The 26,734-nt window shown below is 39.1% G+C and overlaps 1 protein-coding gene across 3 annotated transcripts in view; it reads left to right on the plus strand.

Moving 5' to 3' along the window:
• The first annotated feature begins 648 nt into the window (after nt 1-648).
• Nucleotides 649-26,734, plus strand: part of ATP6V1H (ATPase H+ transporting V1 subunit H) — a 38,879-nt gene continuing 12,793 nt past the window's right edge. The window contains exons 1-12 of one of the 3 annotated variants that reach the window (XM_027452220.3): nt 649-803; nt 1,766-1,893; nt 7,896-7,998; nt 8,442-8,531; nt 11,767-11,880; nt 13,334-13,438; nt 14,320-14,364; nt 17,077-17,174; nt 19,411-19,603; nt 22,423-22,601; nt 23,363-23,488; nt 25,015-25,116. In XM_027452220.3, the coding sequence (XP_027308021.1) occupies nt 1,790-1,893; nt 7,896-7,998; nt 8,442-8,531; nt 11,767-11,880; nt 13,334-13,438; nt 14,320-14,364; nt 17,077-17,174; nt 19,411-19,603; nt 22,423-22,601; nt 23,363-23,488; nt 25,015-25,116 (1,259 nt within the window). In that variant the 5' untranslated portion in view covers nt 649-803; nt 1,766-1,789. Of the gene's footprint in view, nt 804-1,174; nt 1,196-1,765; nt 1,894-3,065; nt 3,113-7,895; nt 7,999-8,441; nt 8,532-11,766; nt 11,881-13,333; nt 13,439-14,319; nt 14,365-17,076; nt 17,175-19,410; nt 19,604-22,422; nt 22,602-23,362; nt 23,489-25,014; nt 25,117-26,734 lie in introns of those variants that run through there. The other 2 variants (XM_072034611.1, XM_027452221.3) reach the window with 2 other exon arrangements.

Below are 26,734 nucleotides of genomic sequence, written 5' to 3' on the forward strand. Positions count from 1 at the left end.
CTCTCTGCCCTCTCTAACCTTGCCCTATTGCAGTGTCAGGGTTAGAAAGTGAGAAAATGATACGTATTAAAATAAAAAAAAGGAAAAAAAACGGCTGCAGTGACTACATATTCGGTGAGTGGGATGGATGTTGGGTCAAGGAGATGACTCCTACTGATCACTGCAAGCCCAAGGGGGCATTGCACATCCCCTGAAAGGAAGGGGTGGGGAGCTGGGGGTCAGCCTCTTCTCACAGGTAACTAGTGATAGGACTAGAGGGCATGGCCTCAAGCTGTCCCAGGGGAGGTTCAGGGTGGCAATGAGGAGACATTTCTGCTCAGCAGGAGCAGTCAGGCACTGGGACAGGTTGCCCAGGGAGGTGGTGGCACCGTCCCTGGGGGTGTTCAGGGAGGGGCTGGACGTGGTGCTTGGGGACATGGTTTGTGGGTGGCACTGGTGGGAGGGGGTGGCTGCACCAGGTGATTTTGGAGGGTTTTTCCAACCCTAATGACTCTCAGTTACACTCATGGCTCCCTCACCCGGGCACCCCCAACGGGGAACACCTCAGCCCTCCTGCCCCACCCCCAGCCCTCCCCGTGGCGCCCCGCCTTCTGCGCGGCTTGGGCCTCGGCGGCCGCCGTCGCGGCTCACGTGAGGGCGGTGTCACGTGACGGCGGCGCCAGTCGAGCGGCGGCGGCGGCAGCGGCGGCAGCGGCGCGGGGGAGCTGCGGCCGGCGGGGAGCGGGGCGGGACGGGACGGGACGGGGCCTCCCCGGCCTCCCACCGCCTTCACGGGCCTCGGCCCCCGGCCGCCCTCCCGACGGGTGAGGGAGCTGAGGGGGGGCCTCAGGGCGCGGGGTGTGTGTCTGCCGGCGGCGGGGGCTCAAGGGGAGGTCGTTTTCGGTGTTTTTGTTTCTTTTTTTTTCTTCGTTTATTATTTCTGTTTTGGTTAAAGTCGTGTTTTTGGTCAGTAACGCGGGGGAGCTGTGTGTGCTGGGGGTGGGGCAGCGGGTGCCGGTTTGCTCCGGGTCCCTGTTGTAAAGGGAAGGCAGGAGGGGCCAGAAGCAGGCCGGGCCAGGAGGCTGCAGCCGGTTCAGGGCGTCGGGAACCGCTGCTGCGGCCGGCCCTGCCAGCAGAGCCTTGTTGGGGCATCAGTCAGCTGGGGATTAAATCATAAGGGAAGGAGAAAGCAGAAGTGGTGAAGGTCACTCTCCTGGTCTGTGTAGCATGGCTCTTAATTTGTGTAACTGGTGGATTTATTTCTTTCTGAAACTGTAGTTCATGTGTTTGTAGGCTTTTTTTATTTATCCTCTACATTAATAGACAAGTAACTGAATCAGTCCTGAAGTATGGTTAGGAGGCAGCTGCTTGTGTGCACGGGATTTGAAGTCTTAACATCAGTCCTGATTTGGAAGGAAAACAGTTTCTACTGTCTGTAGGGCTTCTTGAACATTCTAGAAGTGTAGCGTCTATTGAAATAATTTAACTTGATTAATTGAGAACTGATAAGATGGAAAGTTATTTAATACAGGTTTATATCTCCTATTTTAGGAAACTTATGATTGCTTAGAGTTTAGTGTGCAAGTATAGCATGCCCTTGTCTACTGTAGGGAACTCACACTTTAGATGCTTTATAAAACTTTAATTTCTCAGAAAGTGCTAAAATAGTTTTTGCAAATGGGACTACTGAAAAGAAGTCTTTTTTTCCTAAATTATTGGCAAATATTCTGCTCTTTAGGACTTTAACAAAAGGTTTCAAATCTGACTTGTATTCTTGTATTTCCAGGTGCATTTTAAATAATCAGTGAAGATGGATATCCGAGGTGCTGTAGATGCTGCTGTCCCAACGAATATCATTGCTGCCAAAGCTGCTGAAGTTCGGGCAAACAAAGTAAATTGGCAGTCTTATCTCCAGTAAGTAAAATATCGCCACAAATTTTTTTTTCATTTTCTCTTTAGACTTCTTGGAGTTCTGGGTTGCACTGGAGTATTGTTACAATGTGGAACAATCTGTCTTGGTGTCATGTGAAGGGTTGGAAAAAGTTTATATTAAATGCAAGTAGTTGGGGAATTTTTTCTTATTACAAGAAGGAACTCTACTTATGTGAACTGAAGACAGTAATAACAAATGTAACTTTGTGTCAATGCATGGTTAAAGAGTCTGCTTTTCTCCTTACAAGTGAAAAACCTTTCTCAATTTTAGCTTTATCAGACAGGTACTGAAATAAATCTGATTTACAGTAATAGTTGTTTTAGGTGTAGGTAGGGTTTTTCTACTGGTGAAGTGTCTTTTGTGTAAACACAAATTGTGCTAGCAAAACTGGTCTGGGAAAACAAACCGTGCCTTAAATAAAGGACAAATTGTCCTGGACAGCAGCTGAAGCAGGTAAATACTTTTTATTTATTTTATTAATGTAACCGATACTTTGGTCTGGGGAGAGCTACATTGTTAGGTAAAGCAGAAAGTAATAGCACGGAAATTGGTGGGAGAAATATCGTCTAAAGAGGATACAGGGACAAGCTGAGGAAAATAAATTTGTGTATGAGGTAGGGAAAAAGGAAAATAACAGACCTTTGCTACTTTTCTGAAGTAAAATGTGGAACACTTCCCTGCACTCCTGACCAGTACCTATGAAGAATATCAGCAAAGTGTGAACTGGTATTGTCTCTTGAATGTCCCCCTGTGGCAGTAAATTACTTCACTGTTAGTTGCTCTGTAACTGAAGTGGTAGATATCTTGATGATTATAGAGGTACAAACCATGCTGATAATGCTTTGTATTTATCATTGCACCACTTCTTAAAAGGTGATTGTTTTTCCAGATGGCTGTGATGTATATGTAAATATTTGCTAGACAGTAAAATAAAGATTGCAAAACTGTACACAGGGAAGCTGGGAAATGCGTTCACAGCAGAAGCTCATAAATGACAACCTACTACAGAGCACTGTGCTATGCAGCTCAGTCCTGCCTATTTCATTTGTTTGGTTGTAATTATTTTTCCCCCTCTTCATGGTAAACTGGATTAAAGAACTGATCTGTTGAAGAAACATCCTTTTTCTGGGTTATTTTTCAGGTGATTCCTGGTTCAGTTAGTAGCGTGATGGCATTACAGTGGCAGTGCAAAAGAGCAAGGTTGGTGTGGTAACTTGAGCGTGGCAGCTACCAAGCATTTGTTGACATGTCTCTGCGTGGCTTTTGCTGTTACTGTATGCATTTTTATCCACCTGATAGGAAATGTGTTCTGGGGAAGCCTGCGTGGCTGTTTCAGTGCTGTTCTAGTTGGCAGTAACTGGATGGTGGAAGTATAGCTGTTCACTGCTGGTCTGTTGAGTATGCAGAAGTCTTCTCTGAGTCTCTAGTGGTTCAGGCTACTGGGCTGGTAAGGGTGAGATGTTGATGTTGTAGGGGATGGTTGTGTTCGGCAGAGGACTATATTTTGAATATATAATGTAGTATTACTTGAATGTGTTTCACGTGGTCTACCATTTATAACTCACCTTCATTCTTGGGGTTCTCTCTCTGTGGTAATCGATGAGGATTGGGCAGCTTTGTTTTCGTCACCAACTTCCCATATAACTTCTGACCAGTATGCAGACTTGATGGTTCTTATTCAGGTCCTCGGATCTGACTTTGTTCTGATACGCAGTCTGTGAAAGAAGAATGTGTCAGTTATTTCCTCTCTTTGGATTAGTCAGGTTTTGGAGGCTATTGTAGTGCATCTGACTAATGATTGTCACCATACTGTGTGACTGCTCAGTTCTGGGTGCCCTCTATATGTCAATGACAGCGTGTCCTGTTTATTATTGCTCTGAAATAAACATAATCCCTGTGTTTTGTATTTACTGATAACAGGCTGTCTGACTAAGGTGGCTCCAAGGATGAACTCGAGTGGTGCCAGAGGGATCGCAGAACATTGTGAACTGTGCCTCCTTGGCTGATGAGCTTGCTTATCGTTACTTACTGGAAAATATAAGCAGAACTTCTGGGATTTCTAAAGAGGAAAAGATTATTTCTGTTTTTTGAATGTGTCCTTTCTACAACAGCCAAATTTGGTCATGATAATGTCTTTGAGGCTAGTGCTTTAAGGGATTTGTTGAAAAGTCAGCTAGTGCAGCTATAGTGACTGGCATTTCTAGAATGAGGCATGCTGTACTACTGACTGGAAACTGCTGGCTTCTGGTGACCTGTTTGGGGCAGGTCAGAGTGGTTTGTTCTGTCCTGTGAAGTAGAAAGGAAGCTGGTGTACTGTTGATTTTGAAGGACACTTATTTGTTCTGTTCTGTGCTACTGTTCTGGCAGTCTGTGCAGTTTGTGAGGTGAACTTCCACGTAAAGCCTTCACCACTGATGGAGACTTACTGAAGTCTTCAGACATCTTTACATTAGAGGAAGGAATTTTGTCTGGCTTTCTTAAATTAACACACCAACTCAGGCATGACATAATTTGTGTTCCTTAAGGATTAGGTAACGTTTCTGTACTTAGAGCTTAAAAAAAAGAAAACTTCCCAAGAAATCCTGATTTATTTTTTTTTTTAATCTGGCTGTGACGGTTGTATAAAGACGATTTAAAGACTGCACCATTCACAGCACTGTAGGGGGTCTGGGTCACAGAGGAAGGACTTCTGAAGTTCCTTTCTGCTCTCCCTGTTCCTCAGTGGAAAAATAAAATAGCTTACGAGCAGGTGGTCAGGCTGCAGCAGCCTGACTTCTGTAGAGTTAACTCAAGCTAAAGATTAACTGGCATATTGTTTATTTCATCTCTGACAGTTGTAACTGTAAACTAAATGTCAAACTAACTCAACTGATGACTTTGATATTTTCTATGTATGTTATTGGCATAAAAAAATGAAATATTTAGGTGCGACAACTGGACATGCCACCTGCATTTTCCAGTGTTCACCATTCCAAAATTAGGCTGTGGAAACCTTGTTTCTTTGATAGTGAAACTTACAGCTAGAATTCAACACAGAACAGATGTTTCTGGGGAAAAAAAAAAAAACTAGCAAACCTTAAAACTGTAGGGGATCTTGTTATCTTTTGGAAACTAAATGTCGTTGAGGCCATTAATTCTGTACAGACTTTCCTGCCTTTGGATCTTGAAACTCCTAGTAATTTAGAGATGTTGGTGCTTGCTGTCAGTGGAAAATATGATATGCTGCTGTTTTGTTCTGTGGGGTTGCTGTCAGCATTTGCCTCAAGGTGTCAGAATGCCTTTGTAGGGTACCTTATCCCAAAGGAAGGAAACTTCCTTTTTGTTTTCTAAAGGTAGTAAGTGATTTTTTGGAGAAGTGAACTTGTTTCAGAGATTACATCTTACTGCACTGCAGGTTTTCTAGGTATACAGCATTTGACAGTACTCCCTGTTTAATCAGGTGAGGTGTCTGGTGGCTGACTTGTATTTGGCTTCCCATGTGTCTTCAAGTAATTCAGAAATGGTTGCAAATCCTGATTTTAAAATACCTGTTTTAGTTTCCTGGGGGTGGGAACTTTCTAAAGCAGTTCAAGTGTTACCTCAGACTTCAAAAGCAAATCTTGTCTTCGAGAAGTTTCCTAACTTGTAGGTTTTAACTTTTTTTTTGTAAAGTACTATAGGTAATTGCTTAAAAGAAATCATGCCTTGACATCGTGGTAGGTAGCCCTAAATGTGAGCTTCACACTAGTAGCAAATGGTACTTAGTGTTTTTTTTTTTTTTAAGGGGAGGGAAGTCCATAATTTTAATTAAGTCATTCAGACAAAGAAAAGGAGGAACAGCAGTTGGAGAAAATGTATAACAAAAATAAATCACAAGTTTCTGAATCATTGTGAGAGACCAAGAGGTTTAAAAAAATGGTGATCTCACATTCATGCTTTTAAAAATCAGTTTACAGTCCTGCAGCTAGTGCCCTTAAAGGCAGGACTTTGTTTCAAACACAGAGCTTTGATAACAGGGTTACAGAACCCTTGGTCCGAACCTGATTATATCCAGACAGCTGAAGTTCAGTCAGAATGTTACATATTGACAAAAGACTGTGTAGACATGTCCTGGAAAATAAAAGCAATGAAATTGGATGGTTGTTAGGAATAGGGATGGAGGAAAGCTTTGGTTACCTTGTTTGCATAAAGGGGTTGGGAAATCCCACTTTTCCTTGAAAATCAGCAAATGTTTTCTAATAGCCTGCCTGTAAACAAGCATTGTACTTCTCGGGTTGAGGCTTTTTTCTACCATTAAAGCTGAAAATTAAGGGTTCACCTTAAGTCATCTTTGAAGTGCTTCCGAAGTGGCAGTATTCTTATAAACACTTGTTTATTGCTGGCATCCAGGTGTTCCTGACTTGGTCAGCATTGACTGAAAAAAGAGTGGCTGCTAGTCATGCATCATTATGGCCAATATTGTTAGCAAATGAATTGTCCTCTTTTTTCATCAACTACTCAAACCTTGTTTTTAATAGGTGAGAAAGAAGACTACTCAATTTAAAAGGCATGCGGTAGCATGCACAGCATGGTCACAGTTGGCTAATTATTTTTTCTCTGTAATTCAATTTTAGTAGAAACTACTGTCAAAGACTACCATGGGTTGCATGAATCTTCTGTGTAGTTAGTCTTAATTGCCTTTTCTCAGCACATATGAAGATATTTCTTAAAAACAAACAGCTAGAATTCAAGAATGGCACACAATGTACGGATTGCTTATGTTTTTGCTTGGAAAGTAAGTGTGAAAAAAGATGCCTCTAATGAGGCTATCCTGAGATATAACTGTTTAAGGAAGAATAGAAATGAGAACATGTTGTACATCTTATGTTTCTGTAGTTCATGAGTTCGGGTGAGACAATTACAGAAAACTTGCACTTTTATTTGGGTTTACAAGGATTTTAATGGAACCTTTATTCACAGAACATCCAGAAACTGACCCAGAACATGGAAAAGATGGGTTAAAAGAATCATGCTACATAGCTTTGAAAAGTGGAGGAGGCAGTTGACTCAGTGGAAATGTAAGAGGAGATGAATCTTGGAAACACTTAAACAGGGCAATGTCTAATATTTTCATCCTCTGTGATTTGATTTTGATGATGTGCACAATTTTCTTCTTTCCTGCAGCATTCCTGATATTAACTAGTAAAGCTGATCACCTATTGGTCTTGGATTTTCAGGACTACCTGATTTAAAAGTAGTTTTCTTATCCTAAGACTACCTGACTTAGGCTATTTTGACTTGTTCATTGTTTGGTGTGATGGTAAGTTTTGCACTGTAACAAAAACAAACCCCAAGGATATTCTGCCAGCTCCTCAGTTGAGTCAACAGCTTTCTGGTGGCAGTAACCCCTTGAATATTGCTATTTGTTTTAGTTAAGGAAAAGACCAAATGGAGATCTGTTAGCTTGTAATTGTCCTGCAGCAGTTTACTGTCTCAAGTCCTCTTGCGATGTATATGGATGAGCTTGTGGGCATATCAGGTTTTAAATTATCAGGAAAAGCTGAAATGTTAATTTATGAAAGCTAAAAATATATTAGGAATCAAGCTCTACGTACTTCTGAAAATTCTCTTCAATGCTTATGGCAAACTTAAAATAATTTTATTTTTCACCACTTATTTCAGGTTGGATTAGACTATTATGAGTAATTATGGCATAAAGTGCTAGTTGTGTGTATTTCAGTTCTTTCAATTACTGACCATCGTGTTCAGCCTCTGTAAGCTTAAGAATGATTTAGAGAATGCTGTTGAACAGAAGCACTGCACAGGGAAGGATTCAGAGCGATTGTTCTGTTACTAGTTTTAAATTCTTCACGTGAGACTATCTGCAGAAAGGAGCTCTTTATGTTCTGCTGTGGGATATAGGATTGGTGAAAATGATTGTGCTGAGATACCAGGTTGAAGAAAGTAAGGTTTTTAATAATTTATTGTTTGTGTGTTGCTAATGGTTTCACACTTTGCTTTTCAGAGGGCAGATGATTTCAGGTGAAGACTGTGAATTTATTCAAAGATTTGAACAGAAAAGAAATCCAGAAGAGAAACAAGAGCTGTTGCAAACTGAAGGCAACCAAGTAATTTTCCTTTCTTTTTAATGATACCTTTTCAGGGAGGGAGAATGGAAGGAAATTTTCATACCAACTTTATTTTAATATTGATGATACAGTTAAGATGTTGTGGAAGAAGTATAAAGCTTGTATAAAAAATTACTTTTTGCTAAATATAGGATGGAGATTTTCCTAATCAGTCTTTCAAGAAAGCAGCTTGCTGAGTTTTGCTGGGGAGTATTTATCTCGTTTGAAAGCCATAAAACAACCTGTAAAGGGTAATAATCAATGACAGAAAACTTTTCTTTTTTGTATAATGCCAAATGTATTCATCTCTTATTGCAATTGAATAAAATGTTGGGATGCTTAATGTGTAAGACTTAACTGTGAATTAATGAGGTTCTGTTTTGTATTATCAAAAGGAATGAACACAATTGTTAATATTAATTTTAATGTCTTTTATTTTCTAGTGTGCTAAAACATTTATAAACTTGATGACTCACATCTCGAAGGAGCAGACGGTTCAGTACATTCTGACTATGGTTGATGATATGCTGCAAGTAGGTCAATAACCTCTCTTATTTTTAAGTCTTTAAAGGAATGTTGGTATGTTTACTTGGTCAAGTTCAAGTCTAGTGAATGTTAGTGGGTCTTGTGCTTATGGGCCTTGACATTAGTACATCCTCTGTAGCTACAGCATGCAATAGGTGATACCCTCTCTTGTGCTGTGCTTTACCCCATAGGTAAAGGCTCGCTCTGGCCCACTCAAACAGCTGTGTTAGTTCTAGCTGGTTACAGAAAGTAGCTGGAAATAACCATTTACTTGATTCTGTCACGTTCAACTAGATGCAGATGCTTTCTCGACTTTATGGTCATACACTGATGTTTCTGAATTCAGGACCTTACCATGTTACAGCAGTGTGAACTTCTTAAAGTTAAATGATTTAAAGTTGTTCGGGCTTTATGGCGATAGAGCAGAAAAGAGGTGTCAGTGCAAGTTTCTCTATGTATATTTGCTTTTGCTTGAATTGGAATGTCATTTTCACTTCAGAAATTCTGCTTCAGTTTCTGAAAGGCTGTGCTGGCTTTCGTAATGCTCTGTGACACTTCATTATTCAGACATATCTTGCTGCTGGCAAAGAGGTCTTGTGTGCAGGTATCTGCATAACATCCCACCAGAGCTGCCTAGCCCTTCATGCTTCTGCTAGACAAAGCTGAAACAGGGCTTCTACTTTGTTTTGATCTTGTTCAGATAGTAAAAATGCTGACAATGATACCTTATGGACCTTCTGTTGCATGCTTCCAAGGTGCAAGGTTCTTGTTGGAGAGCAGGATATTTATTGGCCACTAATTCTGTGGCTGAATTTAGTGCAGGGCTCTGCAACTGGCAAGCATGGAAGAATCCACAATAGTGGAAATGATGTCTCCTTTTTTTGCCTTAGTGGACTTAATTCAGTATATCCAAGATTTTAAGCAACAAGTTGTTCATGGTGCCACTGATTCTCCCAGTGAAATTGTTTTGAACAAGGATGCCTGCTGTATGTTCATGAGATGAAGGAACAATAATTGAAAGCTGTCTTTGACAGCTGAAACTTCTAGAAGCTATAATAATTAATAACATCCAGCTTTTCTCTGTGATAATGACAATCTGTGTCTATTTTCTTTCAATACTTTTTTGTGAGGTTGTAAAAATCATATCAACTGTGCTTTGAGTGTGCTAGAAGCCCAGCTGGCTGTCTAGGATCGTTCCAGCAGTTCTACTTAGGGGTTTGGTTTTCGTTCTAAGGAAGATTTCTTTCAGAGGCTGATGTGGGAATTGCCTTCTGAGAACATCACCATTCTGTTTATGAAGATGGAGAATGTTTGCGTACTGGATCCCCAAGAAAGCATTCATTTCTCTAATCGTGTGCTAAATGCTTGGAACAATTTCTCTGAATTAGTGACCCCATTGCACTTTACAGTCTGTTAATTGTGAAATCTTTAAGAACCTGCAGAGTAGTTAGTGGAGGGAGCAGTACCACCCAAGTGAGCTTCATTTAACATCTGGCATTTCTGAAAAAGGATAAATGATCAACTGTTGATCTGGATGTTTAGGATTTCCTCTTTATTGATCTAGTCAGCTGCCTAGAAAGGTGCAGCACTACGTATTTCAGGGCCATCAGCTGTTCTCCAGTCCTTTCTCCTGTCATTGTGCCTCACCTTAACAGCAAACACTAATTGACAGCATGTTGAAGTTATTTCAGCTTTCCTGCTTCCAGACCCGTCTCCTTTGCAGCTATGCTGCAAACTGTATTCATTGACCTTATTTTTGCTCTTTTTAGCTAGACTTTGTGTAGCACAAGTATAGATGCTAACAGTGACTTTATTTGATCAAGCTGTCATTTTTCCTTAAACTAGTTATCACAGAGCTGAGGCTCTCTGTGAAGACACGGTGTTCCTGAGATCTTAAGTTTTTTTTTTTCATTCCATAGTTTGAACAACAGAAATTGAGTTTTTGAGCTTTTTGATATGTCTCAGAGTATTAAATGCTTGAATGGTGAATCTCTGGAAGAGTTATGAGGATCAGATAATTAGCGACATCTGATCCTCCCCAGGAAGCAGGCAGGGCAGAAATTTGCAGCCCAGTTGGTGCAATAACTTTGAAACTGTAAAGAAAGGGTTGGCTGCAACTCTGATACTTGGTAAAATGCCAGTATTTGCATCTTGGATATGTTCAGATTTCGTGTTTAATGGAAGGTACTCCAATAAGTGGACTTGCCCAGCTGATTTTTTTCATCCACATACTGTTAATCGTGTGCTGTATGAGTGCTGGAAAGCTCTTCGGTTAGTGGAGTTTGAAAAATTCGTGCAATAGTGGAGGCTGAGATACTGTTATTGCGCAAGTTTCCTAATTACAGTGTCTTGAACAGTTTTGTCTTCCTTGATAGAAATTGTGTATTTGTTTGAAGTAGTTTGACTTCAAAGGGGAGACATCTTTTTATTATAAAAGCTTACTATCCACCAGGCTAGATAATGTGTGGAAGTACTGAGGAAAAACACGACTTCATGTACTTTATTTTCTCTAAGAATATATTTCAGGCTCTTTGAGCTGCTCTTTCTTTTTCAGGTTTGTGTGGCTTCTTTTCTGCTCTGCTTTAAGGTTAAAGCTGCTTTGCGCAGTGGTTATTACATTAAATGCTAGAAGCAGCTGTGCATAGTGCCCGAGTTCAGGCACTTGTGATATCCTGGGGTTCAGTGTAGCAGCTCTGCGGAACAGACTTGTGGTGGTTCTGTCCTCTTGGTGCTCAGGCTGCCCAAGGTGAACTAGCTGCAGCTTTGGAAGAGCTTGCTTCCCATTGAGGGGAGCTGAGAGGCAGGGCTAGGTTGTGCTTGTGGTTTTGTTCATAGAATACACAGCCAGGCTCAACAAAGGGGAGTAGTGTGGAAGTGACAGTATGTGAAAGACTTCCTGGATTTTATTCAAGCATAATTACAAATGGCATCACCTAACTAGTCTCTCATTGTGGTTGATCAGAAGGATATATCAATTTTTACTGTAACAGGTGTTGGAACACTGAGATACAATTAGGGTTTCAAAGCTTAATTCCACTTTCCTCAAATCTCCAACTTCAATATTAGTGTGCTGAAAAGGACTGTATCTGCAAGTAACTGTCGAACTGAAAAATTTCCAGGCACTATTACAATCCTGGATACGCTCTGATAAAGTGTATTAACATATAATGATGAGCAAAAGTACCTGTCTCTTGTTGAATGCTCTTACAAGTCTATGATCTGCCCTCTCCTTATTTTTTACAGGAAAATCATCAGCGTGTTTGTATCTTCTTTGATTATGCAAAACGTGGTAAAAACACTGCATGGTCCTACTTCCTGCCGATGTTGAATCGACAAGATCTTTTCACTGTGCATATGGTAAGCTTCAAATGAATCCATCTCTGAAGATGAAGACAAATGCTGGCTTTATTTTCCTTTTGGAGTTTGAAACATAATCTACTTCCTGGACTTCAAAGTTTTCTAGTTGGAGTCATTCTTAATATAAGCTGGACTTAACCACTCTTTAGAAGGAAAAGCTGTATTGTTTGCTGATGTTTGGATTTTCGGGGAGACTAGAGTAGATTTTAAGGATTCAGAAAAGAAAGGATTTTAGAATTAGGCACAGTAAGGCGTAACTAGAGAAGTAAATTCTGTAACAGCTACCAGTCTATGCTCCTCATCCTATATGAACATTAGAATTTAAGTTCTAATCCTGTGACAAATCTTGCTGAACATTACTCTGTCAAATTATTATAATGCTGCTTGAAGTCTTCTTAAAATGGTTTGTAAGCATACTAGGGAGGAAACAGCAGCTGCTGTTGTAGTGGGTTTGCCCTGGATGGCTGGAAAAAAGGCCCTGCCTCGTTGCTTGTCCGGTCCCCCACAGTGGGATGGGAGAGCATTGGAATGGTGAAAGTGAGAAAACTCATGATTTGAGAGTAGGCAGTTTAGTAAGTGAAGGAGGCTTGGGGGTGGTGGTGGTGAGGTGGCAACAAACAGAAATGGGGCAAAAAATCCCCAAAAAACAGAACAACAAATGATGGAAAAGCAGTCCCTCACCACCAGCAGACTGATGTTCAGCCAGTCACTGAGCTGCTTTGGAAACTTCCCTACCAGCTTTCTTACTGAGTGTGATGTTATATAGAATCATAGAATGGTTTGGGTTGGAAGGGACCTAAAAGATCACCCAGTTCCAACCCCCTGTCACAGGCAGGGACACTTTCCACTAGCCCAGGTTGCTGAAAGCCCCATCCAGCCTGGCCTTGAACGCTAAACTCAGAACATAACTGAGTTCAGGTCAGCTGTCCTTGCTGTGCCTCTTGCCCCTCTGCCCAACCTACTTGCTGGGAATGCCAAGTGAGAAACAGAGGCAGCCTTGGTGTTGTGCAAGCACCATTTGGCAATATCTAAAACACTGGTGTGTTATCAGCTGTTTTGGTCACCAGCCTAAAACAGGGCACCATGTGGGCTGCTATGAAGAAAATTAAGTCCATTGCAGTACAGTGGCAAGATGCCTGCAATAGTCTTCCCACTTCATCGTGGAGCTGTATGCAGGTGAACTAACATCTGCTTCAGTAATTTTTTTAGACTGTTTCTTTATGTATAAGTTAGCTCAAGTATTTCTGCTTATATGCTGCAGGCTGTAGCATATAGTTACTTTAAAAATAATTTGAGAAGGCTGGCATAGAAATGCACTCCTCTGATTTGTTGTGTGTAGTCTTATGCTGTAGACTTAATGAAAACTCTTAGTCTGGCACCATTTTTATGTCTCAACTTCATTCTTAAATTCTTCTGTTGGATGTGAAAATCTGTTAATTCCATTCTCTTTCAGGCTGCAAGAATTATTGCCAAACTGGCTGCTTGGGGTAGAGAACTTATGGAGGGCAGTGACTTGAATTACTATTTCAACTGGATTAAAACTCAGCTAAGTTCACAGGTAAAAAGCTACTTCTGTTTAAGCTTTACAAGGACTCTACATTTAAAAGATTGAATTAAAATTAAAAAATAAGACTTGATTTTTCTGTTGGTTACTGTACATTGTATACTGGGCAGTGAGGAACCATGAGGGTTTTCTGTCTCACTTCATTGTTTTGCTTCTCCTAGCTTGTTTCTAGGAAGGAAAAATCCCATGGCAACAGGAATTGAATGTGGAAACTTTTTTCCAGTTTACTATACTATAAGTCTTTTTGTAGTTGCCCCTTGAAACTAAATAAATCCTGATTTATTTGGACAGAACTTGTATGGCATTACCTCCTGCTTCCTGCTGGCATGTTCTTCAGATATGAATCTTCCTCCTTTGCCTCCTGTTTTGAGGTTTACCTGTTTCTTCACCTCAGTCCTTATGAAAACCTAGTGATTCATCATTCTCTAAGGTGGTGCCAAAACAGAAGTAGATTACAGAGAAGCGTAATTCAGTATGTTTAGTAACAGTGTATTTTTGCATAGGTTTCCTAATTGTAGTTTTATTAAGAATTCTGTTTTTCTCTGAAAGAATCTTAGAATTTCTTACAGAAAGATTCAAGAGAAGAGCTTTTGAATCCAAAGATAATGGTGGATAAAAGTCTTAAATTTATGCTTAAGCTAAAAAGGAAAAAAAAAATGAAATTGTGGCATGCCATGATAAGCATATTCCTCTAGACATGATGGTGTGTTTGAAAGAAATACAATATATTATCATAATATATTAACCAGAAAAAATATCTAATAAATTCTTAACATCATATGACTAGAGTGATGGGAAAATTGAAGCGGTATTGGGAACAGCCTTTCTGTATGTGTGAAGGACAGCTCTGATTTTACGCTTTTTTTTTTTCCTAGAAGTTACGTGGTTCTGTGGAATCAGGAGCAGTCTCCACAAGTGATGTGAGTGTTTCTTTCGAGCTTGTCAATCTGCTGTATAAGGCAGGTGATAACCACTCCTTGGATTAAGGTGCAGAGGTGTTCTGATATCCATAATAAAGAAAATGCTTCAGATGGAACTGTACAACAGAGTGCCAGGTGATGGCGCCAAGAAACAAAAGTATTTTTAAAATCACCGGTTTCACAGAAAATGCTGGCAGTGGAAGTATGTATTTCCAAAGTTGGATTGGGTTGTGAAAACTGTAGATGTATCTGGTATCCTTATTGATAAAACTTGAAGGATTGGTGGGCAAATTCATCTAATATTTGAACGATACTGTTTGGCACCAAACTGTTTGACTAATGTGAGACAAGGTATGAAGTTTCTGGGTCTTGTAATGTGCAGAACTTACAGCACATCAGCTGTTAAAGCAAACATTGCCCTGGAAACTTCTGTAGCATGAAATTGCAAGAATGTTTTTGAAGCTATAAACTGTTCATATTTGAATAGCCTGAATTCAGGGGAAAGCGGATTGTTCTTTTCTCATCAGTATTCATTTACATTAAATTTCTTGTGGCTATAATGGGTATTAGGCTCCAAGATGAATTTAGGCAGTATAGCAAATGCAAGTGATGATAACACTTGATTTTCATCTTTGTTGTGGCGCAGCGAGGCAGTTTATTTTGCCGTTTGAATGTGGAGCGGGATTGTGTGGGTTTTGTTCCTCTTGTAACCTGAAAGTGTTTGTAGTCTTTCAGAAGACTTAAATATGAGCCTGGAATTTGTTTCCTTTCTAAAAGCAGTCATAGCTTTAAAGCATTAGCTTCCTGTAGAGAAAAGCCTCTTAAATTACCACCTGACCAGGATTTAAAATAGTAAAGATGAAAGACTGCTATGTATGGCCATAGGTAGGGGGGAAATTACAACCTGAGAGTGGTAGCTGAAGTATTTCAGTAGTTTGTGTGTAGTTCAATGTCCCATACTGTTAGGTTGTGTTAAGCTCTGTCATATGGCCATATGACAGTAAATAGTTCTATTGTATGCCATACCACTTGTTACAGAGCTGTTTGGTTAGAAATGTGTGTTCATTGTGCTGTAGCACTGCATGGATGTACCACTGCAGGGTCCCAAAGCAGCAGAACTGATGGTACAAATACGTTCCAGGATAATTAAGTTGGGCAAGTTTGGTGTTGATTTTGTTTCTGATTTCAGATCTTGATTGGGTTGGGTTTCCAACCAGGTCCTAACTAACTTATATCAGAGTAAATTGGTGATGCAATTGTAACATTTTAGATTGGAAATGATGTCTGGGACTTCGGAAATTTCAATTGTAATAGGGTTGTAAGAGAATGCCTTAAGAAGTTCAGTAGTACAAAGGTTGGTGATGCAGATAAGTTAATGCATTGTTTGTGGCAGAAGTGTTTGTGTTTATACTATTTAATTTGCATGAAAGTATGAGAGCAAATAGCTACCCAGTTAAATAAATGTTGTTTGATTTGGATCTAGGTGTTTGGACTCACTTGTTACAAAAAGGTCTTAAAAATAAGGATGAATTCATTCTGTGACCCTCACCAGATATTATTCTGTTTCTTTTATCTTATTTTCATATGGGCTGGCCTAATTTATTTCCTCCAGTAAATGTTTGAAAGGTTTGACCTTGAGTTATATGACTGATCTACCATGAGGCTTTCAAGACACTTAATAAAGAAAAAGGCTTATAGGAAAAAATATTTTATCTGCAGGGTGTCTGAGTGTTAGTGCAGATAATACCAGAATCTGAGCACGAAGGGAGAATAAAATGCCACTTCTGTAATACCTTGAGATCTTTCTTTTCAATGACCAAAAAAGCATTTTTGAATTTCAGCTGATCTTGTTACTACATGAAAAATACGTACATTTAGAGTTAGAAAGCTGTTTAATGATTAAGTCTGTGACAGTTCGTAAAGGAATCTGGATGAAAATGGAATTCAGCGATGCATCTCACAGCATTTTTCTGATGTGAAAATTTTACTCATTTTTCTTTTCTTGGCACAGTGTTATGTGCTAAGACTTCAATGAATACAGAAAAAATTAAAATGCAGGGCTAAAGTTTGAGGACGGTTTTGTGTACTCATCTTCCTAATGTTATCTTTTTTGTGTAAATACACATCTTGTTATGGTGAGTGTGGTCCTCTGTGGCACATGCATAGGAAAACATAAAGCTGTAATGGCATCGCTGCTGCTCTGAGTCGAGAATGGAAATGGGAAGAAACCGAGCTCAGTTCCTTTGACTACAAAGGCCTCCAGCAGACTTAACCAGGCTCTGTAAAAGTTGGCTGATTTATTTTTCTGCTATGCTCTACAGAGTAGTAATTGATTCAGTTGATCAAATGGCTCTGGCACTATAATCAAACAGAAGGTAGCCTTCATATGTGCTAAAAGAAGGCACGTTCAAATGAGCTATCCATAATCTACTGCTGGCATGGTAAAATGGCATTGCTTGCATAACACTTCTTTCCTATTCAAAATACTTCTGTTTGTACTTTGCTTCCCGCCTTTCCTTTTCTTGTCCTTTTTTTTAAATTTAAATAGAGGTTTGGAAAGCATTATATGGGTGAGCCTTTTTTTAACTCACAAGTGTTGCTGAAGAAACGTGTACTGAAGTGTGCCAGTAGAGCCTAGCATGGAAAACTGAGCTTTAGCCTTTGCCACCTAACTCTTCTTGTAAGAAGTGATGTGTTCTTCTTTCCACCCAGAGCTCCCAGTACGTGCAGTGCGTTGCTGGATGCCTGCAGCTGATGCTAAGGGTCAACGAATATCGCTTTGCGTGGGTAGAAGCAGATGGGGTAAACTGGTGAGCTTTTTTTTAAACTTTATTTGGATATACTTGACCTTACAATAACATTTTCCCTAATGACTTCTTTCGGAATAGAATTCTCTTGCAAAAGACAGCTTCTCTGTTGGAGTACAAAACATGTTTGTTTTAAAAAATTCATACAGCCAGACAAATAAAACTGCAGATGTGGGTACCAATGTGAGGCCTTAATGCTGCTTTACTCTTCATGGAGTATACATAAATATCTGAAGGGCAATAGACCTGCTGTCTGCCTTCAGCTGAAGATGCTTTGATTTTTTTTTTTTTTACTTCTTACAACAAAAACTGAAGAAATAATTTTCTGCTAATTATTATCATTGTCTTTCAGTTTGAAATTAAATAATTCCAGTATATTAGTGAAAGGAGAAACTAAGAAATACCTTCTAGAGCTAAGATTCTGTGTCTTTTTTATTTTATATATGGCTTCAAATAGACCTTAGTTCAAATTTACTTCTCAATTAGTTTTGCATGAGGCTAGGATGGTATCACTCATCTTTAAAAAATTGTAAATAACTTCTCTATCATGTGTGTCTGTTGGGGACAGTGACTATACAGTTTTCATTTTAAGAAAAAATGGCACTGTACTCTGAGCTGGAGAAAAGTCAAAGTGTTCAGTAAAATTATTTTGGGCAGTCATTGGTGGTATGAAATTTGGCAAGGGTTAAAAGCTGGGTTCTGCACCTGTGATGCCTGACACAGCTGCAGGATGGGAATTGTGGCTGGGGAGCGGCCCTTTGGAGGGGGACCTGGGGTGCTGGTCAACAGCAGGCTCAACGTGAGCCAGCAGCATGCTTTGGCAGCCAAGAAGACAAATATCATTTTGGTATGCATTAAGTACAGAATGGCAATCTGGTCAAAAAAGCGGTTCTCCCTCTATGTTTAGTGTTGCTGTGGCCTCACCTTGAATACTATGTGCAGTTCTGGGCTCCAGAATATAAAGGGATGTTCAGGTACTTGAAGCATCCAGAGATGGGCAACAAAGCTGGTAAAAGGGATGGTAAAGGGCATGTCCTGTGTGGAGAGGCTGGGGATACTTGGATTGTCGGGTCCAGAGAAAAGGAGGACTAGAGGTTACCCCACTGCTCCCTGCAGCTTCCTGAGCAGGGGAGGCAGAGGGAGGTGCTGGCCTCTGCTCCCTGGGAACTGAAGACAGGATGATTGGGAATGACACAGAGCTGCACCAGGGGAGGGTCAGACTGGATGTTAGGAAAAAATGGCTTTATCATGAGGGTGGTCAAACACTGGAACAGGCTTCCTGGTGAGGAGGTTGATGCCCTGTGCCTGTCAGTGTTCAAGAGGCATTTGGTTACTGCCCTTAATTATATGCTTTAACTTTTGGTTATGTCTGAAGAGGTCAGGCAGATGAACTAGATGATTTTTGTAGGTCCCTTTCAACTGAACTATTCTAATTTTAAAATGAAAGGTCAAAAGATGTGTCAAGATGATGCTACTGAAACAAAATTTTTCACTAAGGAAGCTGATACAATAAACTATTGAAGTGTTACAGTAAGTCTACATTTCAACCTTGTTTCACTTTTGAGAAGTTTTGAGAGTAATTTTTAATTGGGTTAGCATTTATTTGGAATGCACTTGTAAATTGCTTTTTAAATTTTCAAAAGTTGAGCTGAACAAAGCTTCTGTATAATTCTTTTCCTCAGAGGTCTTGTGATACCATTTCTTCTCTGTTATACTCTGCATATTTGTCCTGTTACACCTATAACCTTTTTTTCTGAAAACTCACATGTTAACTGGTGATTACTTCAGCTCAATTCAGATGTTAGATGGAGAAATACAATTACAGGAACAAATTCAATCCTTGTAGATTTTGTTCTGCCTTCTTAGTCTTCTTTCTCAACTGAAAAAGCAGCTCCGTTTCTCCTGGAATGACATATAATGCTCTAAACTTCGCACTGGAAAAAGAATCTCAGTAAACTTGAAGGTGGATACACTACCACCGTAGTTCAAATTGGAAAAGCTTCTTTATGGCTGTATGGCTGAGGAGGAAATAAGCATATTTTTTAAAGATGACTTTCTGAACAAGCTGCTCATGCAATGATAAATACTGGTGCAGGATGCTGTGAAGTGGGTTGCATACTCATCTCAGCAGCTCTTTCCAATAAGTTCCTGTCAGACATTTATTTTCATGTTTCTGTGCAGAACAATACAATGTATGCAGTTAATTTAAAATCAAATTACATTTCTGTTAATTTTTCAGTATCATGGGAGTCTTGAGCAACAAATGTGGCTTCCAGCTCCAGTATCAGATGATTTTCTGCGTGTGGCTGTTGGCGTTTAGCCCTCAAATGTGTGAATATCTCCGCCGGTATAATATTGTTCCAGTGCTGTCGGATATTCTTCAGGAGTCAGTCAAAGAGAAAGTGACTAGAATCATCCTTGCAGCATTTCGGGTAAGTGTCTTTGGACTGCAATCTTCTCTCAGGTGAGCAGATGTTAGATGCTGCTGATGCACAGCTGTTTCTGTTAGGCGTTAGGTATCCTGGAATGAAAGCTTAATTGTCCCTTTTTGTGTGAGCTGAGTTTTGCCACGAGTAATAGACATGCTGCTGCGGGTAGTAATGTCTGTTGTTCAGTCTCTTAAAATGAGGTTGATAAAAATTTTCTTAGTGCAGGCTACTTGAGTTCAAGATACTTTTTTCTGCTGATCCTAGTCAAAAAGACTGGAGTTTATTAATATCTGATACATTTCTGCCTTATGAAGCAATTAAAATTAATTAAAATTCTTTTATATATTTTAATCAGGTATCTCTTTGACTGACTTGAATTTTATCTCCTAGTCCAAAAATCTTGTCTTGGTTACTCTGTCAAGATGGATAAGGATTTGTTGAAGACAAATTTGGATGAGGAGAGGGTAGCTGTTGCTTACTGACTTGCTGATCAGCTGTAACCACCTGTGTGAAGATGCTCGATCTGTGACTTAAATGGTCTCTCTAACCAAAAGCATCTGTCGCTTTGAAAAACTGGATAAGGCAGATAAAAATCGTGTTCTTATAATCTAAGGAGGTCAGTGATGTGAGGTATCCAGTTGGACTATTCTTACTGTATTCATCTCTTTAGATGTTCTAGTGTGCTTTAGGGCCTTGACGCTAGGATTAGGCAGGGAGCTACAGCAAGACAACTACCAAAAAAAAAAAAGCTCAGCAGTTCATTTTCAACTTCTTCCAATTCTTGAAGTTATAAACAGGAGAAAAAACTTCTAGTTCTTAGGGTTGGTGTGTTTTGCAAGACAAGACAAAAATCAGGAGAAGCCTTTTTAATAAATAAAGGCTGAGAAAGAATAAGATGGTTCTGTTACAGGCTTCAGGGAAAATTGGCTGTTTTCTTTTTCCCAACACTGAAGATAAGCGGTAGCATGAGAATGAGGTTTTAAACTGGCAGCCAGGAAATATAGGTTAGGAATTAGACCTCTGAGCTGTGAATTCTGAAGCAAAGTTAAAACAGGTAGTGGAGGCAAAATAGAGCTTTTTCTGTGTGAGAGGTTGCAGTATTAGTTTTGGGGGTCGTGGGTGTGATCTGTATAAAGAAGAAGGCTTGAGAATTCTCCAAATCATGCCTGCTGTCCTGCCAAAGGCTTGGCATGAGGCTTAACAACTTGAGTACATTTTCTTTACTGTCTGACTTCTAATTTGTTCTGGTTTATCTCTTTGGTAAGTTAGTTATATGAAGTATGTAATTATATTTTTATCTGTAAAGCAACTGTCTACATTATATCATTTAGTTTCTCTGTTTACCTATTAAAAATTTTTCCTTGTTTTCTATATTTCTTTGATTTCATTGCATTTTATGCCCCTCTCGTAGCTGTGACTCATTTTCTACTGTGAAACTTATCAGTGAATAGCTCAGTGATCCATTCTACTTAGTCATATGTTTGTATTTTCCTAATACATCCTTTCACTATAAAAAGCTTGAATACTGCTCTTTGGTGTGAGTTATGTAATAGTATTTGGAGCAGCTGTCTATATATCTCTTTGGAAACTTCATATACCTGCTCCTTAAAAGACAAAATTTAAGTTCAAGATCCATGATTTGTTCTTTTGTTAGCACTTACAACTCTAAGTAGGTAATTTTGCATTACTTTGTGCAAATTACCTTCTCTTGCTGAAATAGAAATGCATCTTTTTCCACACATTAATGGCCACATACAATTAACTTTAAAAGCAGTAATATGACTTACTTTCAATAGGCAAATTTTAGTGGTTCTTTGCAGCGTTCTACCTTACTAATAACTTAAGTATAGGGGTTCTGTGATATAACGAGTGATGCAGTCTAATTCCTTCTGTGTGATTGCATAGCTTATTTCTGGTAGGTGTTAAGGCTTATTTATATGGACACACATTCTGTTTGCTAAGGACAGCATCTTTTACGTGGAATTTATCTCGTGGAAAATGTAGGTGGCTAGCTCTGAACAACGTAATTTGAAGCTGATTGAGTAGAAATGTAATGAATAAATGACACTGGAACTTGGCTATTACATTCTGTGCTTCTAATTCCAGTCTTACCAGTAAGCATCTCTTTGAATAAAAATACCTAGTCAGAATGTTCCCAGTTTCAAAAGAAGCTGATCTAATCCAGATGCTATCTTTTTAGATAGAAAGAAGACTTTTTTTTTAAAAAAAAAAAAAAAACAAAAAACTTTCATGCTCTGTACCGATGTTGCACCCAAAGCTAAAACGGTAATTCCAGATAAAATCAATTGTTCATGGCAGAGGTTCTGGGATTTGGGGTATTTAAGTGTGCCCTTTTTCTTTGAATAGTCTTTCTAGTCAGCCATATTTATAATGGAAAACGAAAAAAAAACAGGTGAATTAATACTTTCTTATATTTAAGGTAGCATACCATCTAGGAGGAAACGAGTCTGAGTAACCCAAACTTGAATGCAGTGTTCTTTGTGCTTTTCATCTTGCATGGTTGCATTACTTTGCTCTTGCAAGCTAGAGCCCAATTTTTTTTTGTTTAAAATTCTTCTTGGTCTGCTACAGTGACACACTGTGTAGCAATGCCTGCCCTGGGTGACACCGCTAAATGTAGGTGTAAAGCAGCTATTGTTTGGTAAAGTTGTACTTCTTTGGAGACGTTATTTCAGGAATTGCTCAATTCTGCCTAATGGTCACTTATTAAAATAAATTGTTCCAATAAGAATTTCTCAATGGTACTAGTCGGTCAAAACAGTCTGTCCTTAAAAACAAAAAACAACCTCTTGTTTTTCTAGAATTTGCTGGAGAAATCGACCGAGAGAGAAACTCGCCAAGAGTATGCTCTTGCCATGATTCAGTGTAAAGTCTTAAAGCAGCTAGAGAATTTGGATCAGCAGAAATACGATGACGAAGACATAAGTGAAGATATCAAGTTTCTACTGGACAAGCTTGGTGAGAGCGTACAAGACCTTAGGTATGGTTTAAGTATGAACTTCTCAAAAAGTGTAATTACATGAATGTTGGTAAAAACCTTTTTTCTTTAAATCTGTATAATATATGGAATTCTGATACTTAAATGGTAGCTGATAACAAGAATCTCCGTACATTCTCCATCTATAAAAGTTTCCTATTCAAAATGAGTATATGCTGGCTGAATAGAAAATGAATTTTCACTTCTGGTTATATAATCTTCTTAACTGATAATTATGTGAAAACAACTTCAGAAGGGGTTTATAGGAGTTCTAATCTAAGCTAAAAACTAATTAGCATACATCTTGCTGTCCAGGTTAACTCAAGTTTTTGCTAGTGCTTACCTAATTCTTGCTCTTGTGTGTAAATAAAACTGTGTTGTAGTTGCTATCAAAAGTTTGATTCTATGAAAGATAAGGACCAGGATCCTTGATTAGGGAAGTTAAAACAGAAACCAAGCAAAACAGCCGACAAATTCCCAAAAGCGTAGTGTTATGTGTTTTTTCTTCAGGATTCCTGTTTTGGACTGGATGGAGGGATTGTTTTGAAGACATTTTTCTCTTTTCATGCCTTTTTGTATTTTTCACCTGAACTCTGAGACAGGGAGCAGTTCTCATGTGCTGTTGATAGCGGTCTTCCAACTGTGTTAAATGTGTCATAACAAATTGTTCTCCAGCTGTCTTGCTAGGCACAGGCTTTGGTGTATGGTTCAGACTCCATTTGTGGAAAACAGCCAGTATTTCATTCAGGTCTTCTGTTCTGCAGCTCCTTCGATGAGTACAGTTCCGAGCTCAAATCGGGAAGGCTGGAGTGGAGTCCTGTGCACAAGTCTGAGAAGTTTTGGCGGGAGAACGCTGTGAGATTAAATGAGAAGAACTATGAACTACTCAAGTAGGTTTTCAAGTATTGAATCGTATCATTCTTCAATATTTTAAATATTGAACTGAGCCCGTATTTAATGCTTTATTTGTGCGAACGTGTAGAATGAGATGCAAGTCAGAGCATCTTTCTGGTGTTAGAATGGATGGTCCTTACTTAGTACTTCTTTATTTTTTATTTTCTTTTTCAAAAGCTGAATTGTTTATTTGCTTCTACTGGTCAAAATCTATTGGTGATAGAGGGAATATCTCTAGCTTAACTTAGCTGCAGATGTGTACAGTTGAATCTTCTAATGCCTGCACTTGAAAAACAGCTATACTAATAGACGTGTTAAAAACACTTTTAATTATGTTAATCTTTGTGTTGTCTTGTCATTGATATGAGCAATGAACTTTTCTCTTGAGTAGTTGGGGGTTGAAAGTAGTGGTACTATTTCATGGAAAATCAAAGTTACTGAGATATATCCAGTTTATTTTTCCTTGGGACAGAGTTTGGTGTAAGTTTATTAGATGAAGTGAAGCTGAAGTTTATTGTTCTTATGGGGGGTCAAGGACTTATTTGCTGACTTCTGGAAGCATGTACTCAAAAGGTGTCTGGGTTTTAAACTTCTGTGGGAGCTGTTAGTTGTCTAATTTTGTTGTCATTAACTGATAGTATGTGGCGATCTTTCTGTTTGGTGTTCACTAATGAGTGCAAGACCTAACAGCAGGCAGGAGGTCAAGTGAAATATGCATGATATTGGAAGACAGTGAATGTACTGATTCTGAAATTTAGGTGCATTTCAGTCTGCACTGAGACTTCACCAAGCCCAGTCTGATAAGTCACTTTGAGGGCATGTTCTTAAATATTTAGTATTGCAGACAAAAAATAAAATAGCTGCTGCCAACTGCAACATGAATATAATGTTGAGATTTAGTATTGCAGTTACTACAGGAAATACTTTGCTCTGTTCTTCTCTCCAGATTTTGGGACAGTTTAGCTAGATGTATCATGCTTGTACTAACACAAAGACAGTGATCTACAATAGTTCCTTCAAAAAAAACCAAAAACAACAAAAAAAAACACAACACAACAGCAAAAACAAAAATGTGGAGAGATTCTTGTATCTAAGAATTTCTCTTATGTTGTAAGGCATTTGACAAACAATTCTCTTTTCGCTTCAAGCCCCGTCGCTTTATTTTCCTTTATCTACCATCTTACTCTTTTTCTAACTCTAATATACTTCAACTTACTGTTGAACTCACTGTTCTTTCTGCCTTTGACTATGACTGACTTCTTAAGCGAGTGATGCTGGACTTGTTTGGAATTTAGTAAATACTTTTTATCTGTTAATGAAAGCCAGGTCTCCATTGTTTTAAATGCAATGACATATTTGAAAAAAGTTCTGCTTTACAGTTTGCGTGACTTGTAGTGTTGTTTTTGTTTGCCAGCTTTATTATTTCAGTTTATCAGTTTGAGGGGAGGGAAAAACAAAACAAAACAAAACAACAAAAGCCACAAAAAATAAAACCAAAAACTGGGACTTGTTTCTTTCCTAGAATCCTGACAAAACTTCTGGAGGTTTCTGATGATCCACAAGTACTGGCTGTAGCTGCTCATGATGTGGGAGAATATGTACGACACTACCCCCGTGGGAAACGGTAAGAAAAAGGCCAATATGCTTAACACTTGGCTACTGTATACTTTACCTGTTTTTTCTAATTTATACTAAAATATGCTACATAGGGATTGCAGATGATGACTAAGGTAATTCATTGGGAAGGTGCTACAGATAAGTTTCCTCCACCGTTAAGGGATGATAGAATATATGAAGTCAAAGACCTAGTTTGTGTTTTCCTATGTCTAGTCTGAAAAGCTTATTCAAGATTGCTTTAAAGCAGCAGATGTGCATGGGAAGAAATTAGAATAGCTATTTAATTACCATGTTGCTTTTGCCCTTAGTAACTATTGGACTATAGATATTGGACTTAGAATATTGATGGGTTATTTCCGCAAGGATTAAGTCTATTTTGTGACTTACACCATCAGGAAGATTTTTGTCACAAACAATTGGCATTGTAACTTCAGTGGCGTTAGCACAGACTCAGTTTTCACGTTATTTTTACTGTGTCGCCTTGTGGCTATGTAAGTAAAGATTTTAATTGAAAATGTTAATTTATTGTAAACCTGAATTCTAGTCAAAATATACAGACACTATATTTGCTTTGCTTAACTCTGAGCTAAGAAATTACTTGCTGAATAATTGCATCTCTAATGAAGAGAGACTGCTGAAACAGAAAGGGGCCTTTCAGTTTTGCAGAAATCATGCTCATCAGTCACCAAGGTGATGTGTGACTTAATTTCTCTAGCAATGAAGCTTTCAGGTTTTGGTTTCTGCATAGGGTTTAACAGGGAGGATGGTGTGGTTTTCTGGGCTTGTTGGAAATGGCATGAACGTTTCTTATGTAGACTGCTATCTTGACATTAGCAGGATCATGAACACCAGACTGCAACTTGATGCCATATGCTAGAAAGACTTGCTCAAGTACTTGCAGACTTTGTATAAGCAATTTGAACTGAAGGTATTTTTAGATTATTGGAACAAGTTAACTGTGTCAACTACGAAAAATCAGGTGTTCAGTATTCCACTTACACTGAGAAGTGCTGTGTATTTGCTGATTAGCTCCTGTGTCTTCCAGAAGAGATTTATGACAAGTGGTGTTGGAGTGGAGGCAGTATATCTTCTAAGGTGGAAACATACTGCTGCCTGCGAGGAGGCAAAGCTGAAGGATTAGTACTGAATATTCCTGTTTCAAGCTGTTCTTTGTCTGAAATAATTTTATTAGATAGCTGCATAATCCTTAAGCAGCTTGTATGCATACTGAAATGTAGTGTAATGCTTGGTCTAGTACAGCTGTACAGTTGCTGGACTGAAGCTATGAAGTCAAATGAGTGGATGAACATGACCTGTATTTCTCTGCTTCTCGTTGGGAAAATGTACTTGTGGTGGGACCTCAGCTCTGCTCAGCTGCTATACTACCTTCCTCCCAGGCTGGTAAACCTGTTCAGAACTGTATCCTCCTTCAAAAGGAGTGAACATTGGAAATGATAAGTGTCCGTACTACCCTTCTAACCCCATGTTCTTTTATCATGTTCTAATACTTCAGTTGTTTTCTACATGCAGACCTGGATTATTTAGGTTTGTGTTCTGAAGGGCAAACTAAAATGCCTGTTTCTTTTAAGGAATTTCATCGGAATCCAATGAGTTCCAGTTAAACA

The sequence above is a fragment of the Anas platyrhynchos genome, chromosome 2 (assembly GCF_047663525.1).
Source record: "Anas platyrhynchos isolate ZD024472 breed Pekin duck chromosome 2, IASCAAS_PekinDuck_T2T, whole genome shotgun sequence".
NCBI lineage: Eukaryota > Metazoa > Chordata > Aves > Anseriformes > Anatidae > Anas > Anas platyrhynchos.